Raw genomic sequence first — 16,204 nt, 5'->3', positions numbered from 1 at the left:
TCTACGTGCTTCGGTGTGGACTGTGCTCTTCCCCGCTCTGGGCTTTCTTAGCTGCGGGGGGCTTTCTCTGCAGGGGTTTCTGTTGCTTTGCTTTTCTGACACAAACCTATCTTCCCATGTCGCCAATGTAAATGCTGTAAAGAAAGTGCTGGACACCCGCCCTCAGGAAATTAGGCCCCTTTGTGGTGTCAAACTTCCAGAAATTGATGCTCCCAAAATCACTAGCCCAGTTTGACCAGGTTTCCTTTCCCCTGATTAATATGAGCATCCTGGTTCTCTCAGAGTGACACACTGTGACAGGTTGGGGGTCCCGTCCAGTGCAGGGTGAGTGCACCCTATCCCTCAAGCCGCCATTTGCTTCTAGACAGTGAGGCCTAACTGTTTAAGCCTACCGACTGGCTCTTTGCTATAAGGCTGTAAGGCCTAACAGCCAGAGTCTATGACAATACCCTGACTCCCAGGGCAGTTAGATTTAGTGGCCGGAGTCAACAGGGTTGGGCCGCCTCCCAGAGGGGTGGCAGCCAGGGTAGGGAGACCCGGGCCCTCCCTGTTCCACTGGATCTCAACCCAGGGCCCTGGTAATGTGCAAGTGAGCTCGCCACGTAGAGGGGATTCGCCAGAACCACGCTGACTGCTGCAGGGACAATGGCTAGTCCCTCCCGGGGCTACTTCCTATCGTGACTTCTGCAGTCCTGATGTAGACATCTTCAGGGTCTCTGGGCTCCTCTGGATGCACCAATCCCAGGGGCTCTGACCTCCAAGTGGCGTCCTCAGGTACCTGGCTGTCTGCCTGAGTCTCGGTGTCTCTGGCTCCCGCAGTCTGGGGCTTCCACCGCTCCCGGGCTGGAGGCTGCAGCATATGTCCATCTTCTCTGGAGACTAGACCAGACTGACGGGGGCTGCTCCCTCTTTTTCGGGTGCTACACTGTGAGCATGCCCAGTTTGGACATGGGGGCATGGCTTCCTCAGCCCACACTGAGGAGTTAACCCTTCCCCGTCCAGTGCGGGGTGAGTGCACCTGTCACACACACCAACCACCTTTTTCTAAATAGGAAGGAACAGTGTGGCTTAGACGGCAGAGCACTAGACTGATACCTGGGTTCTAGTCCTGGGCCTGCTGGGTGACCTGTTGCAGTCACTTTGGCCCTCTCTGCCTCATTTTCTCTCTTTGTAAAATGGGGATAATAATATTGACCCTCCTTTATACAGCACTTTTAAGATGAAAAGCCGTAAGTGCGAGCTAGGTATTGTTAAATAGATTCTAAACGTCACATTTCATTTTCTATAGGTCAGCCCCTTAGCCAACTTTAGTACCCCATCCATTTGTTAAATCATTGGCATTATCTGGGGAGGTAATTGTTTCTTTCAGTTGGCCTCCTGGAAATGCAGTCACTTCATTTCAATCTAACCGGTTAAAGATACAAACTATCCTTCCCCAGAACTATGCCTGCACTACGGCCCTTACAGTGGCATGGCCGTACCCGCTGCAGCTGAGCCACTGTAAGGTCTCCTATGTAGCCGTTCTATGCCTGTGGGAGAGAGCTCTTTCATCAGCATAATTAACACCCCCCCCTCCATGAGCAGAGGTAGCTGTGTCAGCAGCAGAGCATTTCCCTCCAACACAGCGCTGTTCATACCGGCGCTTCTGTCGGTGAAACTTCTGTTGGTCGGGGGGGAGGTTTCACACCCCGATGGACAGAAGTTTTACTGACAAAAACGCTAGTGTAGACATAGTCTTAGTTTGGTGAAGGATCTCCTTTGGGGGCATAAGCATCACACAATGAAGTGTAAAATTCCACACAGGCCAAATAAATTAGATCTAATTGCAAGGGGCATTTTAAGGAGCGGAGAGGGCAGTGCCTCCTAGTTGTGGCTATCTCTGAAGGATCCCCTGGCTGAAAAGGGGGACGCATGTTTGAGGATTCCATAGCAGCTGTTGGAATTCTCTGTGAAATCTGAGCCAATCTCACTTCCCCATAAGTCCTCAATGAACCTCCAGTTGAGTTTCTCCTCAACAGCCCAGAATACTATGGTCTTGACCGAAAGATCATAGAATCATAGAATATCAGGGTTGGAAGGGACCTCAGGAGGTCATCTAGTCCAACCCCCTGCTCAAAGCAGGACCAATCCCCAATTAAATCATCCCAGCCAGGGCTTTGTCAAGCCTGACCTTAAAAACTTCTAAGGAAGGAGATTCTATCACCTCCCTAGGTAACGCATTCCAGCGTTTCACCACCCTCCTAAATCATTGAATTCTTAGGGAGTCTTTCCATTCACTTCAAAGCACACTGGAACAGACCTTGCTCATCGGATCCACACCAATATTGGATATCATTCCCATTCTCATTTACACATCTACTCTTTAAATAGGAAGAAATGTGATCCACATTCTGCCCTCAACCACCCAGACAGCTCCACTGACGTGTCAGCAGGGTTGCATGGCAGAAAGAGAGAGCAACATTCGATCCATAAATACAATTAGGCAAACCAGTAATGTCAGATCTGTAGCCAGTAGAGAAGAAAAGACACAACCAGTAACATAGGCAGAGATAGATCGTTATGGGCTGAAAGAGTCATCAGACCCCTTTTTAAAGACTAGTTGTGTTTACACTGAATTTTTCTTTCTTCCACTTTCTATGCTTTCTAAGATGCGCAAGACAAAGCGTCTGCTGTCTGTTCATCCCTTTGATTTTGAACTGGACTCAGAATATTCTGCTCAATCACGTCGTCAATCTTTGCAGCTTTCTCAGGCTCCGGTCAACCAGGATGGCCACCAGGTATGGGGAGGTGGTTGAGGACTGCTGTTCTCTCGTTCCTTGCTCCCTTCCTTTCTTGTCTTCCACTGTCCAGCTGCTTGGAGTTTCCAAAGGTATGATGTTGATTAGCTTTTCCCCCTTGCTTTTTTTTCTGCCACATAGACCTTACTCCTGATGGCCATGAATCAGAATGCGGATAGTGAATTGGAGTGAGGACTCAAGTTGCAGTGGGGGAGGTTTAGATTGGATATTAGGAAAAACTTTTTCACTAAGAGGGTGGTGAAACACTGGAATGCGTTACCTAGGGAGGTGGTAGAGTCTCCTTCCTTAGAGGTTTTTAAGGTCAGGCTTGACAAAGCCCTGGCTGGGATGATTTAACTGGGAATTGGTCCTGCTTTGAGCAGGGGGTTGGACTAGATGACCTTCTGGGGTCCCTTCCAACCCTGATATTCTATGACTGGTGAGCTAGGATGGCAGGAGATTTGGAAAAGATTGTGTCCTCTGGTCTCATTTTCTTCTGGGTTTAATTACTTGTTTTTAAATTGGCCCCTGCAGGAATCGGATAAGTCTCTGTTTCTTTGCAATCCCACATGAACATAGGCTCCGTTCATTTCTAGCCTCAGTGGAAAGGGATAAAGTTGGCTTCTTGTGGTTCCAGCTAGCTGCTCTTGCTAGAGATGGCGAGCAAGGCAGGCTGGGAATTGTAGTCCTTGTATCCACAATTGTAGTACTGGGTACTGTCAAAGTCTGCTGAGGAAAGGAGTGGGAAATATGAAGACTCTTTTCTCCCTGTTCTGTGGGAAACCTGAAGGGAGCGGAGGTGCTTCTCTAAGTAGGACGGGCATATAACCAACACACATCTGTTTTCTCTGTAATTTTGTTCCTGTGTTTACACTGAGGCAGGCCCCTCTGGGGAGGAGCTGAGGCCATCTAAAAAGACTGATCCATAAAGTCTTGACAAGCAAAGCTGTTCTTATTGTTTGCAAAACTCCTGGGGCCTGGCTCTCCTAATTGGCTTGGCCTGTCACAGCAAGCCACATGGAGATTGACCTTCTGAAAAAGAGAGGGAATTGTATGGGTAGCGGAAGATTTCCCAAAGCTAAAAAACAACAATTTTGCATAATTATTGCATAACAGTTGTGCAGAAGAGTACAAAACCAGCTTCATAATACGTCGATACTTCTTCCGGTCATCAGTGGCTGTTACCAGCCATTGCAAACTGAGAGATGTTAGTACAGTAGAACCTCAGAGGTAGGAACACCAGAGTTACAAACAGACCAGGCAACCACAGCCCTCATTTGGAACGGGAAGTATGCATTCAGGCAGCGGCAGAGACTAAAACAAACAAAAACCAAATACAGTGCAATACTGCCTTAAACATAAACTACTACAAAAATAAAGGGAAAGCAGAATTTTTTTTCTGTATAGAAAAGTTTCAAAGCTGTACTAAGTCGATGTTCAGTTGTAAACTTTTGAAAGAACAACCGTAACGTTTTGCTCCGAGTTACGAACATTCCGGAGTTACGCACATTCCGGAGTTACGAACAACCTCTGTTCGTGAGGCGTCCCTAATTCTGAGGTTCTACTGTACCTAGATTGAACAACACACCCAATGACTGTGAAAGTCACACCTCGACCTAGCATGTACAACATAAGAGATTCTTCTTCCGTCCCCAGACCTGAAGAAGAGCTCTGCATAGCTCTAAAGGTTTATCTCCACCAACAGAAGTTGGCCCAAGAAAAGACATTATCTCACCCACCTTGTCCTGTCATAAAAGATCCATGTATTCTACTTGATGCACAAAAAAGCAGCGTCTCTTGCTTGATGTCCAAAAGGCAGACAGAGTTTTTCTGAAATGTTCCGAACTGACTTGCACACAGGCTAGTGGTGTGCAAACCTCAAAAGTAAAGAGTAGTGGTTCAATTTGTACAAGAGCCCAGATGTTTGGGTGCTGATCTCAGCCTTAATTCACACCGTGCAGACTTCATGGAGTTGCAGGACTGGATAATCCATTCTTGCTTCTGGTTAAGTCAGAAATACTGAGTTGCCTTTTTTTTCTTTTTCCTGCTACCTCATCACTTAAAACCCGTCTCCTGGGTAGAACCAGAAAGTGCTGAGAAATGTAACAATAACTTTTTAGTTGAAAAGTCAACCAAACCTGGGAGTTTTCAAACTCCAAAATAAGTTTGATACAGCTTTTGGGGCAAACCGTGTAGGTTGGTTCTAGCCTGTCTTTGTGAAGGAGTGTGCTTGTAGCCTATGAGAAAATGACTCTCTTTAAGAACCATCTGAATATAACCAGGGTTTTGGGAGCCACATTATTGTTTATTCAGTAAAAGGACTTGACATTTTAAAAACATAGACACATGGGCTGAGATTTTCAAGGCTGCTTAGGGGATTGTGATGCCCAATTCCAATTAAAACTAATGGCAGTGGGGTGTACTAATTCCTTAGGCAAGCATTTCAAATCCCATCCACTTTTAGGTCTTGGTTCAGGAATTGGAACTAGAAAGTTGATCCACTAATTCACTGGTGGGGAAAAATAACCTGAAAATATTTTGCTTGAAAGTGGGTTATGGGGAAAGGGACACACTGCTTATTTATAGGTACTGACCCATGTCCTCTCTTCTCAGTCATTCCCGGATTTCCCTGATGCTGGCGAGGACACCTCCCAGAAGGAGACAATGGTTGCTGAAGCAGACCTGGCTGCAGTGTTCCACCAGATCCTTCAGGAGCAGGGACAACATATGACCCCTCCAGAGCAGGAGTTTAGCACCGAGGTCCGGCTGACAGTGAACTCACGAAGGAAGAGCCTGGAAAGGAATCCCAAACCTGGTAGGCTACACTGACCAGTGTCCTGTCCCATTTGAGGAAAAGCAGCTGGGCCAGCAGTTCTAACAGAATGGAAATGTTAATGGTTCCAGACTCTTAAAAAATAACTAAACTACTAAAACACACAGGGCCTGACTTTCAGGTGCATAACCGTCCATCTGATTTGCACATGCAAATCCGCTTATGTAGCTAGCTGGTCATTTGGGCATAAGCAACCGATCATCCTGGCTCCAAAGCAAGGAATGCCACCTTCCGAATCACCAGCCTCACTCCCTGCGGCGCTCTGGGCTGTGCGAGGAGGTCTCTCAGGTCTACCTTGCTTAGCGTGTCAGATGAAATTGAAAGCCAAAGTAGCCTTGCTTCAGGCCTGAGTGCAGCCACATTTTAACTTGCTCAGCCAGATTCCCATCTGGTGTAAATCATCCTAGTTCTAATGAAGTCAGTGGAGCACTGCTGATCTACACCAGATGAGGATTTGGCCACCGTGGCAGAGCAGTGGCTCAGTTGCGTATGGCATGATGACAGCTTATGTCCTCATTTTCAAGTTGTGCATCAAATGTACTCATTTAAAGTGTACTGTCATGCTTAAATCTGTTTGGGGAGATTTCTCTAGCTCCGGAGCCTGGTGCAATCAAACCCTCTCCTGAGAGGATCAGGAGTTTATGGATACTATAAGTACTCTAGCGAATGAGATTAAAGAAAACAAATTCTTCTTTCACTAATGTGCTTTCTCCTACCAGGGTAACAAAGCAAAATGTGCATGGTGCATAGCTTAAACATGGGCTGTCCTAAAATATAATCTCCCGTGTGTTTTTAATGTGTTGGCTGGATTTATTTACACCCAGGTGACTGTGACCACTGAGATTAGCCGAACTAGAGGTCAATAAAATGGAGGTACTATATAGAATAAAAATAACACTCTGGAACTGACTTAAAAAGCATTTAAAAAGGCTTTTATTCATTTCTCCCAGGTTTGAGGCCTGATCCAAAGTGCACTGAAATCAATGGAAAAATTCCCTTTGACTTCATTGGTTTTCAGATTAGGTTTTCTGAGCTCAGCTCCCAAGACTAGTGAAAATGTAGACTCTTTACTGTCTGGTAGGTGAAGTCCTTGATCCACCCACAGCTGTGGTTATTCACACTTCCCTGCACTGCCCCGACATCTTGTTCTGGAGAGTTCGCCTGTGGGGAATCATTCCAGTCCTTGGTCTTGGTACTGAGCCTGCCAGCAACGGTGTCAGTTGGGCAAGTGGGTCTTGGGATGTGGACCTGTCTCCACCAGGAACCAGGCTGAGACCACCAATGAATGTCACATACATGAGGGAAGTAGCTGCTAGATAGAACTCAGTCAGCAGCTACCTGGGCTGGATTTGAACCCGTGAATATAGCAGTGAAAAGTTCCCTAGACCATTGTCAATCCGCTAAGTAGTCCAGCTGCCTCACTGAAGTCCTGTAAGATGCTTTTCACTGTGAGATAATACTTTCCCCCATAAAGCACCTTTTGGGTGAGGGTCTCTTAATTAAGTCTTGCAAAAACCCTAAGTGGGACGATTCCTAGTTTAACTGACTGGAAAGCAGAGGCACAGAGTGGTACTGTACATACACATAGCAAGAGACGGTTCCTGTGTGCTCTGATCGTTAGACCACGCTCCATCCAATGTAGCATAGAAACTGTAATGTCAATCCTGTTTGTTCTGAGCACTCGAATTATTTTAAACTGGGTTTCGAGCCCCACTGATATATCTGCTCTCTTAAATGTTACCTCTGGATAACAACCCCCCCGTAGCCCCGATGAAACAGTTGTTTTTCAATGCCTACATGATGCAGTTCACTGAAAGTAAGGGATTTCTGACACACGCCTTGAATGAGCTCAGGGGCTTTATATCGAAGCGTTTCGTAGCTTTCTCTTTGCTGGCGTGAAAAGCCCTCTAACTTTGTTACCTGAAAGCTTGGCGTGGTGAGTATAGGACACTATGGGTATTCTCGCAGAGGATGCATTCGTTTTTGCTTTGAATAAGCTATTGCTGTTAGAATATCCACTGCTACAGTTTGGAAAGGGAAGAACTTGTCAGCTCTTCTAACGAGGCATCACAGTGTGATTTATTTAGCAGGCTTGTGAGCGTCTGGTCTGAGGAACTGATACAAAGTCCACTGAAGTCACTGGTGTTCTGTAAAGCTATTTAGTGCTTTTTCCTAACGTTGCTGTTTCCTTTTTCACCTCCCCTCACCCATCCTTCCGCGGGCTTTTCCTGAAACCTAAGATGATAATCCCTGCCCTGAGCCTCCAGTGAGTCGAACCCGTTCTGTCCCCAAAGGCAGCCCATGGAACAAGCAGCACCGACCCCAGTACTCGGCGGATAGGGACACCTCCGATGAGGACGTAAAGGGAGCCCAGAAGATACCTGTCTGCCAGCCCCATCACATGAAACGCCGAAACAGAGCCTCCTCCCAGGAGAATATAAACCACTCCGGAAATCAGGTAACAAAGGGATTTTAAACCATTCCCAGTAACTTGTATGATCTGTTCCGTGGCTGAGACTCTGCAACCTAAGTCACCTTTGAAAGAGAATGGTTCAGGCAGATAGGTCTCATAAATGGTGGCTCTGGTACAGTGAAATAATAATCTTCTCCAGCGCTGGACTAGCTGCTCTGATGGATGGTGAGAGGGCAGAGAGAGCACACTGTATGCAATCAAGAAAGCAACTGCAACTGCCTGTAAAACCAAGGGATCAGTCCAGCAGCACAGGGGCACTCCAGCCACACCCACTGATCCCACTCACAAGCCCTATGCTAGGGGCCAAGAACGGTGTGGCCTGGAGTAGATATACCAGAGAGTCCACCACTGCAGAGAGAATCCCCAGGAGACTGGCTAAGTTGGTTTTGCAGCCCCTTTGCATTGCCAGAGTAGTGAAAGGAGCTGTAACTTTGGCTATGACTACACTACCGCGGTAAATCGACCTATGCTACACAACTCCAGCTACGTGAATAACGTAGCTGGAGTCAACGTACCTAAGGTCTAGTTATCATGGGGTCTACACTGCGGGGGGGGGGGGGGGTCGATGGGAAAAAATCTCCCTGTCGACTTACCTTACTCTTCTCATCAGGGGTCGACTGGAGAGTAATCTGCAGTTGATTTGACGGGTCTTTACTAGACCCGCTATATCAACTGCCAGTGGATCGATCTCAGAGCGTCAATCTCGGCTCTAGTATAGACCTGCCCAGAGTCTAGGATCTGTCTCTTAAGATATTTTCCCGGTACCATTTTATGGCTGGCTGGCACCTAACTATTCATATCCCATGCCACATTGTGGGCCACGTTCTGCTCTCAGATCCAGAAGGGAAGCGGGTTGATTCCATTGCGGGTTGCACCAGTGTAACCAGGTGTGGTTCTGGAAGTGCACATTTAAAGCCTATCAATGCTCCCGAGTTATGTGCCTGGGCAGAGAGAGACCAGGCCCTTCTATCTCTGTCCCCTTCTTTACACGGAACATTGCTGGGCCTATCGTCGTTTCCCCACTCCATCCTATTCGCCGTGACGTTTTTTTAGTTCAGCAAGAAGAGGAAATGGAGTTCTACTTCACGCTCCATTTAGCTGTAATAAAAAGCCCAGCCTGTTCCATTTAGTCTATAAGCTGCCTGTAGTTTCCTATGCACCTGAAAAAGGCTTTAGCCTTGGAGTGGAATAGCTGCTCACCTTCGTGATCCTCTTCTTCTTTTGTCTCTCTTGGAGTGTTCCAATGGCATTTGGAAACAGTCACTCTGACTCATCTCATACCTTTGATCAGTGATCCCAAGGAGAAAAGCTGCAAATGTTGCTTATTTTAGGGTGGGGGGAAGGGAGTTAGATTTCTTCCCCCTGTATTGAAGGTTTTAAACAGATTACAAAACCGCAGGTTGATTCAGCAGAAAACCTTGCTCATCCACTAAACAAAAGCACACGGTGGTATTTGAACAAGCAAACGTGCAATTAACATACAGGCCAATTTCTAAGCTACATTTACAAGAAGTGGACATGTCTGGGTTCTTTGCACATCCTAAATATCAGCTGCATTCAGTGGGTGTCGAGGGGTGGGCAACAAATGTGCACTCTGACCCTAGGAGCATGAAAGCTGAGGCTTACATGTTGAAAGCTAGTTTTAAACAAAACTGTGCTTTCCCTCCTCTTCCTAAGTTCCTTCAATGCCTTTTGTAAGTAGTGACTGTCCTTCGTTTTACATTAAATGATAAAACATGAACTGGATATATGTATCCACATGGAATGAACACAGTACGTTACCGTGGGCAAGTAGGGACAAATTCCGCTTTCGTATACAGCCACGCTGGCTTATTGACTTCAAAACAATACTCGGATCAGTGTGACAGTTTATTGAAAAAGGAAAGACTTAAACCTAAAAGAGAAAAACCACACACTTACTACAAAATAGCTTTTCTGGAAATGACTAGAAAATGTGAATTATAATAATCCCTAGCTCTTCTCTAGCACTTTTCATCAGCAGAGCTCAAAACAGCTTTGGAAAAAGAGGGCAGGATCCTGATCCTCATTTTATATATAGGAAACTGAGGCACAAAGGGACTTGCCCAAAGGGTCACTCAGCAGGCCAGTGGCAAAACTGGGAATAGCACCCAGGTGTCCTGAGTTCCAGCCACGTGATTTATTTACTAGGCCACACTGCTTCCCCGTAACAAAGCAGATCCTGGGGTCCAACACACAGCAACAGTTTTTAGGTACAGCTGGCCAAGAATCTTTGACAAAACTTGCAATTTTGGCACATGTCTTCATAAAAATGACTACAAATTTCAATGGGAAAAAAGATCTAATAATTTCAGCAACCATTTTCAAATTACATCCTGTTTTTCAACCAGCTCTACTCTTCGGGGAAAAATTACCTGCTTGAATACACCTTTCTGTTTTTTAGAGGAAGAATTGTTCAACCAAATATTATTTTCAGGCCAAAAAGCCTCTGAGGAAAAATGGGGAACAACCACTTTTCATACTGGAGAACAAATGGACTGGCCTGAAAAAGCGGTAAGATGGTATCACAAAGCTCACCTGGGATCACCACTGATAAAGCTTTCCAGAGCAGCCTTTAAGCCAGAGGAGTCAAACTCGTCTGCCTATAGCAGTCAGGAGATCTAGCAATGTCATGCCCATCAATAAGAGGTGCACAGCTAAGTCTTGCAACATTGTCCTAGCGTTTATCCATAATGCCCTAGTCTAACTGCTCTGATGATAACATAGAGTGGCCAACTTTCTAAAGTCCGAAAACTGGATGCCCCTGCCTCACCTCTTGCCTCTGAGGCCCTGCCTCCGGCCCCACCTCTTCCCCCAAGGCCCCGCCCCTCCCGCTCACTCCTCTCCCCCTGTCGCTTGCTGCTCTCCCCCTCAACTCCAGCGTGAGCAGCCCCAAGGGACTTGCAAACCCCAGCTCCCGGGCGGGCTGGGAGTGCAGGTCAGAAGAGCACTGTGGCCACGCAGGTGCAGCCAGGCAGCCCTGCTGGGGAGCTAGGATGTAGCCCCCCACCTGCCCCCCTTTGCACTGCCTGCCCTCAGGGCCGTCCTTACCCATACACAAAGTACGCAGCTGCGTAAGGAACCAGGAAATTTGGGGCATGCTGCTCCAGCCCCTGCCCCGCCTCTTCCCCATGACCCCCACCCCTGCTCCGCCCCAGCCCCGCCTCCACTCCCCTGAGAAATGCAGCAGGGCCGGCCCCAGCCTCGCCGACAGTGAGTGCAGGGGGGTGGTTCCCTCCTGCCCCCCAAGCCAGCCCTGCCCCCGCGGAGGCTGGGGCCCCAGACACGCACCCCATGGGGGGGCTGCATAGGGCCCCAGAATAGCTAGGGACAGCCCTGCCTGCCCTGCCCAGCAGCCCCCTTCCTCGCCCGCTCGCACCCTCCCTGCCCTGGAGCCGCCTGAGAGCTCGGCCAGGGGAAGCGCCGGCTGCCAGGGCAGCTCGAGTTCCTTCCCTCCCGGGGAACGTTCTATGCCTGCTGAGAGCCCTTACCCCACTCGCCGTGGGTCCCCCACTGTCTTCTGCCCCAGCCCCGCAAGCCAGGCTCTGCAAAGGGGCCGCCTGCGGCCCGAGCTGATGCGCGCATGCTGCCGAGGGAGCTGCCACTTCAGGGCCGGGCAACAGGCTGCCACTTCCCCCCCTGCCTGCCGTAACCAGCCTTTTAGTGTCCGGTCAGTACATCTGACCGGACTCTGCCAGGTTCCCTTTTCAACCGGGCTTTCCGGTCAAAAACCGGACACCTGGCAACCCTGAGCCCACAGTAGTGATGACTCCTTTTGCAGATAATTAGGTTGATCCTACAAAGTTGATCCTACTTAGTCCTACCACAAGTGCAGGGGACTGGACTAGATGACCTCTCGAGGTCCCTTCCGGTCCTATGATTCTATGAAACACCATCATAAAGTATTGCCAACCCCAAATGTTCAAAAAATTGAGTGTAAGGCCAGAAGGAACCATCTCACTTCCTTTATAGCACAGGCCCAATAATTTAATCCGTTAGTTACCCCTGTATTGAGCCTAATAACTTGTGTCTGACTAAAGCATTGCTTCTAGAACAGCATCCAGTCTTAATCTGAGATCTTCAAGAGATAGAGAGTCCACAATTTTCTTTGGGTAGTTCGTTCCAGGGGTCAATCATCCTCACTGGGAAAATTAACCAAAACAAAACTGTGCCTTATTGTAATCATGAGTCAGGACCCCAAAATCATGACAATGGCTTAAAAATCATGAGATTCTTAATAAAAGTTGGGGTGGAGGATTCCTGCTATTCCTCTGGTTTTTCGAGTCTTTGAGGGCAGGAACTCTTTTCTTCAGGCTTTTTCTGCATCCCTGAGGACTAGAAACTTTTTTTTTTAATTAAAATAGAGATTCTCACATAATCACCTGAATCCAGGAGCTGGGGCTTTAAGGAAAAACATTAGCAATCATGAGACCTGTGAAAAGATTATGAGAGTTGGCAACACTGGAATCATGGATAAGCATAGTTGGTCTCTGTTTAGGGCCCAGTCCTTGCCGCATTGAAAATGGTGCTAAAACTCCCACTGACTTCAGGAAGAATAGAAACCACTATTGTAATTTATTTTTATAACAGAATATTTACCACTTCCCCACTGTTTCCCTCCAAAAATTCTCCGAGTCCCATGTGTTTCAATGGAGTTAAATGCTCCTGGTTTTCTCCTCAGATGTCTTTCTTCATATCTTTCGAATGTTCACACAACTTAGGGATGGTCCAAACCCCCAGGAAGTCAGTGGGTATTGAATCAGGCCCAAAGTGAACAGAATGCATAATGGATGAACCAGTCTTCTGGGATACTTGTATGTAGAATACCCTTGTCGCCTGTTCCCAATACAGGGAAGAGAGGTGATACCATGTGCAAATGCCAACCAAAAGCAAAGCAAACAAGAAACATAGGGGTCCCTGAATTAACCAAACCCCCAAATTCTGGAAGGTTTCAGATGTCTCCTGACTCTTCATAGGATAATTGAGGTTTTGGCGGCAGATCCTCAGCTGGTGTAAATTGTCCTAGCTCCGTTGAAGTCACCAACTGAGCAGCTGTCCTCTACTGTTTGTTTGTGGTTTTAAAAAAAACTTTAGTGCTGAGAGGTTGTCTGCCAGCCCTCATCATGCAGCCAATACAGCAACATTATAGCTCCTAATGGAGATTTATGGAGGACGCGCCAGCCTGAGTCTAACTGGTGTTGCATATACTAGGTTCTAATAAATTGGGCAAAGCCTAAGGACTAATCTGATTGTACCTTGAACTTGCCTGACTGAGTCTTTGCAGTTTTACAGCATGGCTCTGGGTAACCATATTACTGCTTAAATAGCTCAGTAGACCCCCGATAGCGCTTGGGGCTGAATTGTGCTCTCAGTTATACTCCTGTAACCTCAGTGTCCTACGTGGGGCGGGGTGGCTGTAACTGAGGGCAGAATCTGGGCCCTTGGGAGGGTTTGGTTCTCAGGGGGAGAGTGCATCAGCGCAGACCTAGAGGCTGACCCAGTCTCACTTCACGTTGTGGCTAGCTTGTATTAAAACTTTTAGAGCTTGGACAAACAACCTCTGGTATCCCCAAGGAGCCCTTTCAATAGCATTATCGATTTATATAGGGGTTCTTTGTGATCTGACCTTTCTAACCCAATGTATTGCCTCATCAAAGCAACACTCCCACTTGGACTGTTAAAACAAGGGCGTGTGGCTTTGCCCTCTCTTCTGGATTCCCTTCTCGAAGCAGATGGTCAAGCTGTAGCCTTATGTAGAGTAATGAGTTACTTTAATTACCCACCCCAAGGTGAGGGCTTACACCTACTTTAACCTGTGAGAGTTCAGCCCCCAGATCAACTACAGTACAGAGGTTATCAATGGATGGGGAACCAATGACGCGTAACGGAGATTAACCGGTACTCTTTCTTTAATAATTGCCTTTCTTAACCAAGAAAACAACATACACATGCTGGAGTCTGGTAAAGGAGAGCGTACAATACAGAACGTCTAGCATTTTCCCGACACACACCATCCTTTGCGGAAAAAACGAGATTTAGTCATCATCCTCAGCATCATCCTCACCACCACCATCATCTGCATCACCAGTGGTCACCATCCTGGTATCTCCCAAGGCAGGCAGGCAAGCCAGGATACAGTTTTTACAATGTGTTACACCGACGCCCATTGACGGTAGCATGTATTTATGAGGGTTTTAACCACGTTTCCTTATTTGAACTTCCCCACCCCAGTACTTTTGGGGTGCCCCTTTTCCAAAAGGCTAGCTTGTTCGTTCCCCTTGATGTCACTTTATCACAATAGTCACAGGCAAGTTACCTTAAGGAGGTTTTTAACATTTCATCCCAACTACTAAGGGTCGTCTTGTGGTGTCTACTGAGCTCTCATAGACATTATTATCCAAACTCAGCAGTTATTTTCAAAACATCAGCATATCACAAACATTGATACAAGCTTAGCAGGTTTACTATTAATTTACTTATGCTAACTTATCTTTATAATATAGCAAATTTCTCCTAAGGCCTAATTTGGCTAAGTTAAATATTATAGCCTGTAGGTTTCTTGCATTTCAGCTTTAAACCTTAAGCTATCTTTTACCTATCAAGTACGTCTCTCATATCCATCTCTTCTAATGGATTAATTTATTAGTGACACAGCTGCAAGTCTCAGCCTGCTTATTGGCCGTGGTGTGATGTAAGCGCTGGTCACATCAGATCCAACAGGGTTTACTGAGACTTCACTTTAGAAATTATTGGATTACTGCCTCTATGTGGATTTAATGCTACTAAAGGTGCTTTCTGTTAAGGATGGTAATTACAGTAGTCTGCTCTGAAGTACCCATTTTTTTACATTCATCTACTGAGCTTACGTTATTCTTTTAAACAGACACAGCCACTCCAAGTTCTTGTGAGGATCTAATTAATCATCTATTAACAAATACAAAAGTGGCATGAAAAGAAAGAAGGAAGTGTTAAAAACACACACACATTTCTCTTGTTTCATGTACTGGCCATTCATCTTTTAATGGGATGCATCTGATGAGAACAGGCTATGACGTGGAGAAGATTGTCATTTCCATTTAGAACAAGTTTTCATCTTTTTTTTTCTACCTAAAAAAAGGCTTTTAGAAGGAAATATAATTATTTACCGAAAGCATTGGTTTCCTTTGAAATGTTCCCATTTTTATTTATTTATTTATTTTTATTAAATGAACATTTTCATTTTGGCCTTTGAACATCAAAAAAGTATTTGTCTTTGATTTTCAGTTTTTGAGTTTTCTGTCCTCTTTTCTCCACTCCCCCCCCACCCCCTTTTCTTCACCGGACAGAGCAGCCAAAAATAAATAAATAAAACTGAAAAACGTTTGGGTTTTGAAAACCAAAAATGAACATTTTCATTTAATTGAAAAATCAGAAAATTTCAAAGGGAACACTTCTGTGCGTGGTTTTCCATTCAAAAAGTGTCATGGTGAATAGTTACCTTCTTTCCTTGGTGTATTAGAGAGAGGCTGATGAGGTGCTAGCTGGCTGAAAGATTTATCAATGGGACATGGAACCTGGCCCAGACTTGAATCAGACCCAGTCTGTTAATGAACATAAAATGATTTTCTTTCTGAGACCATTCACTTCCCAAGGGGCAATAATAATGGTTTGATGCTCTCAGTCAATGACAGGCTGGTGTCCACATCATAAAAACAGAAGGTCAGCTAAAAAAATGCACTGTGCAGCAGGAAATCCAATTGGTGGGGTAACACCTCTACTGCAACAGGGCTCAGGGAAAAGGGTTCAGGAAACACCAGCAACACAATGGAGCATCCAATGTCCTGACTGACCAACAGGCAAACCCTGCATCAGGCAAGCTGCCCTCCCTCCCTATCCTCTCTCTCTCTGATATTGGCATTTCCAGTCTAAGTTTGCCATGAAAATTCAGGTGGAACAAATCCAAGGGCATCTGAAAGGCATATAATTTTTCCTACCTCATTCTACACCAAGCCCCTTGACTTGTATTCTTGAGTAGATAGAGCTATGCAAATAACTGGTGTTTTGGTTCACTGGCAATTTTCTGGAAACTGAGGGGGAGACAATGGTTTTAGGCCAACCCAAAAA

The 16,204-nt window shown here is 46.3% G+C and overlaps 1 protein-coding gene across 8 annotated transcripts in view; it reads left to right on the top strand.

The window, feature by feature from the left end:
- MLPH (melanophilin) overlaps positions 1–16,204 on the top strand; it is an 86,517-nt gene that overhangs the window by 40,681 nt on the left and 29,632 nt on the right. For 6 of the 8 annotated variants that reach the window (XM_073306768.1, XM_073306764.1, XM_073306762.1 and 3 more), the window contains 3 exons: positions 2,649–2,777; positions 5,391–5,592; positions 7,851–8,068. In XM_073306768.1, the coding sequence (XP_073162869.1) occupies positions 2,649–2,777; positions 5,391–5,592; positions 7,851–8,068 (549 nt within the window). The remainder of the gene's footprint in view (positions 1–2,648; positions 2,778–5,390; positions 5,593–7,850; positions 8,069–16,204) is intronic. The other 2 variants (XM_073306765.1, XM_073306763.1) reach the window with 1 other exon arrangement.

The sequence above is a fragment of the Lepidochelys kempii genome, chromosome 11, assembly GCF_965140265.1.
Source record: "Lepidochelys kempii isolate rLepKem1 chromosome 11, rLepKem1.hap2, whole genome shotgun sequence".
Classification (NCBI taxonomy): Eukaryota; Metazoa; Chordata; order Testudines; family Cheloniidae; genus Lepidochelys; species Lepidochelys kempii.
Note: the sequence above shows the minus strand (reverse complement) of the source record. Positions and strands in the feature narration are given on the sequence as shown.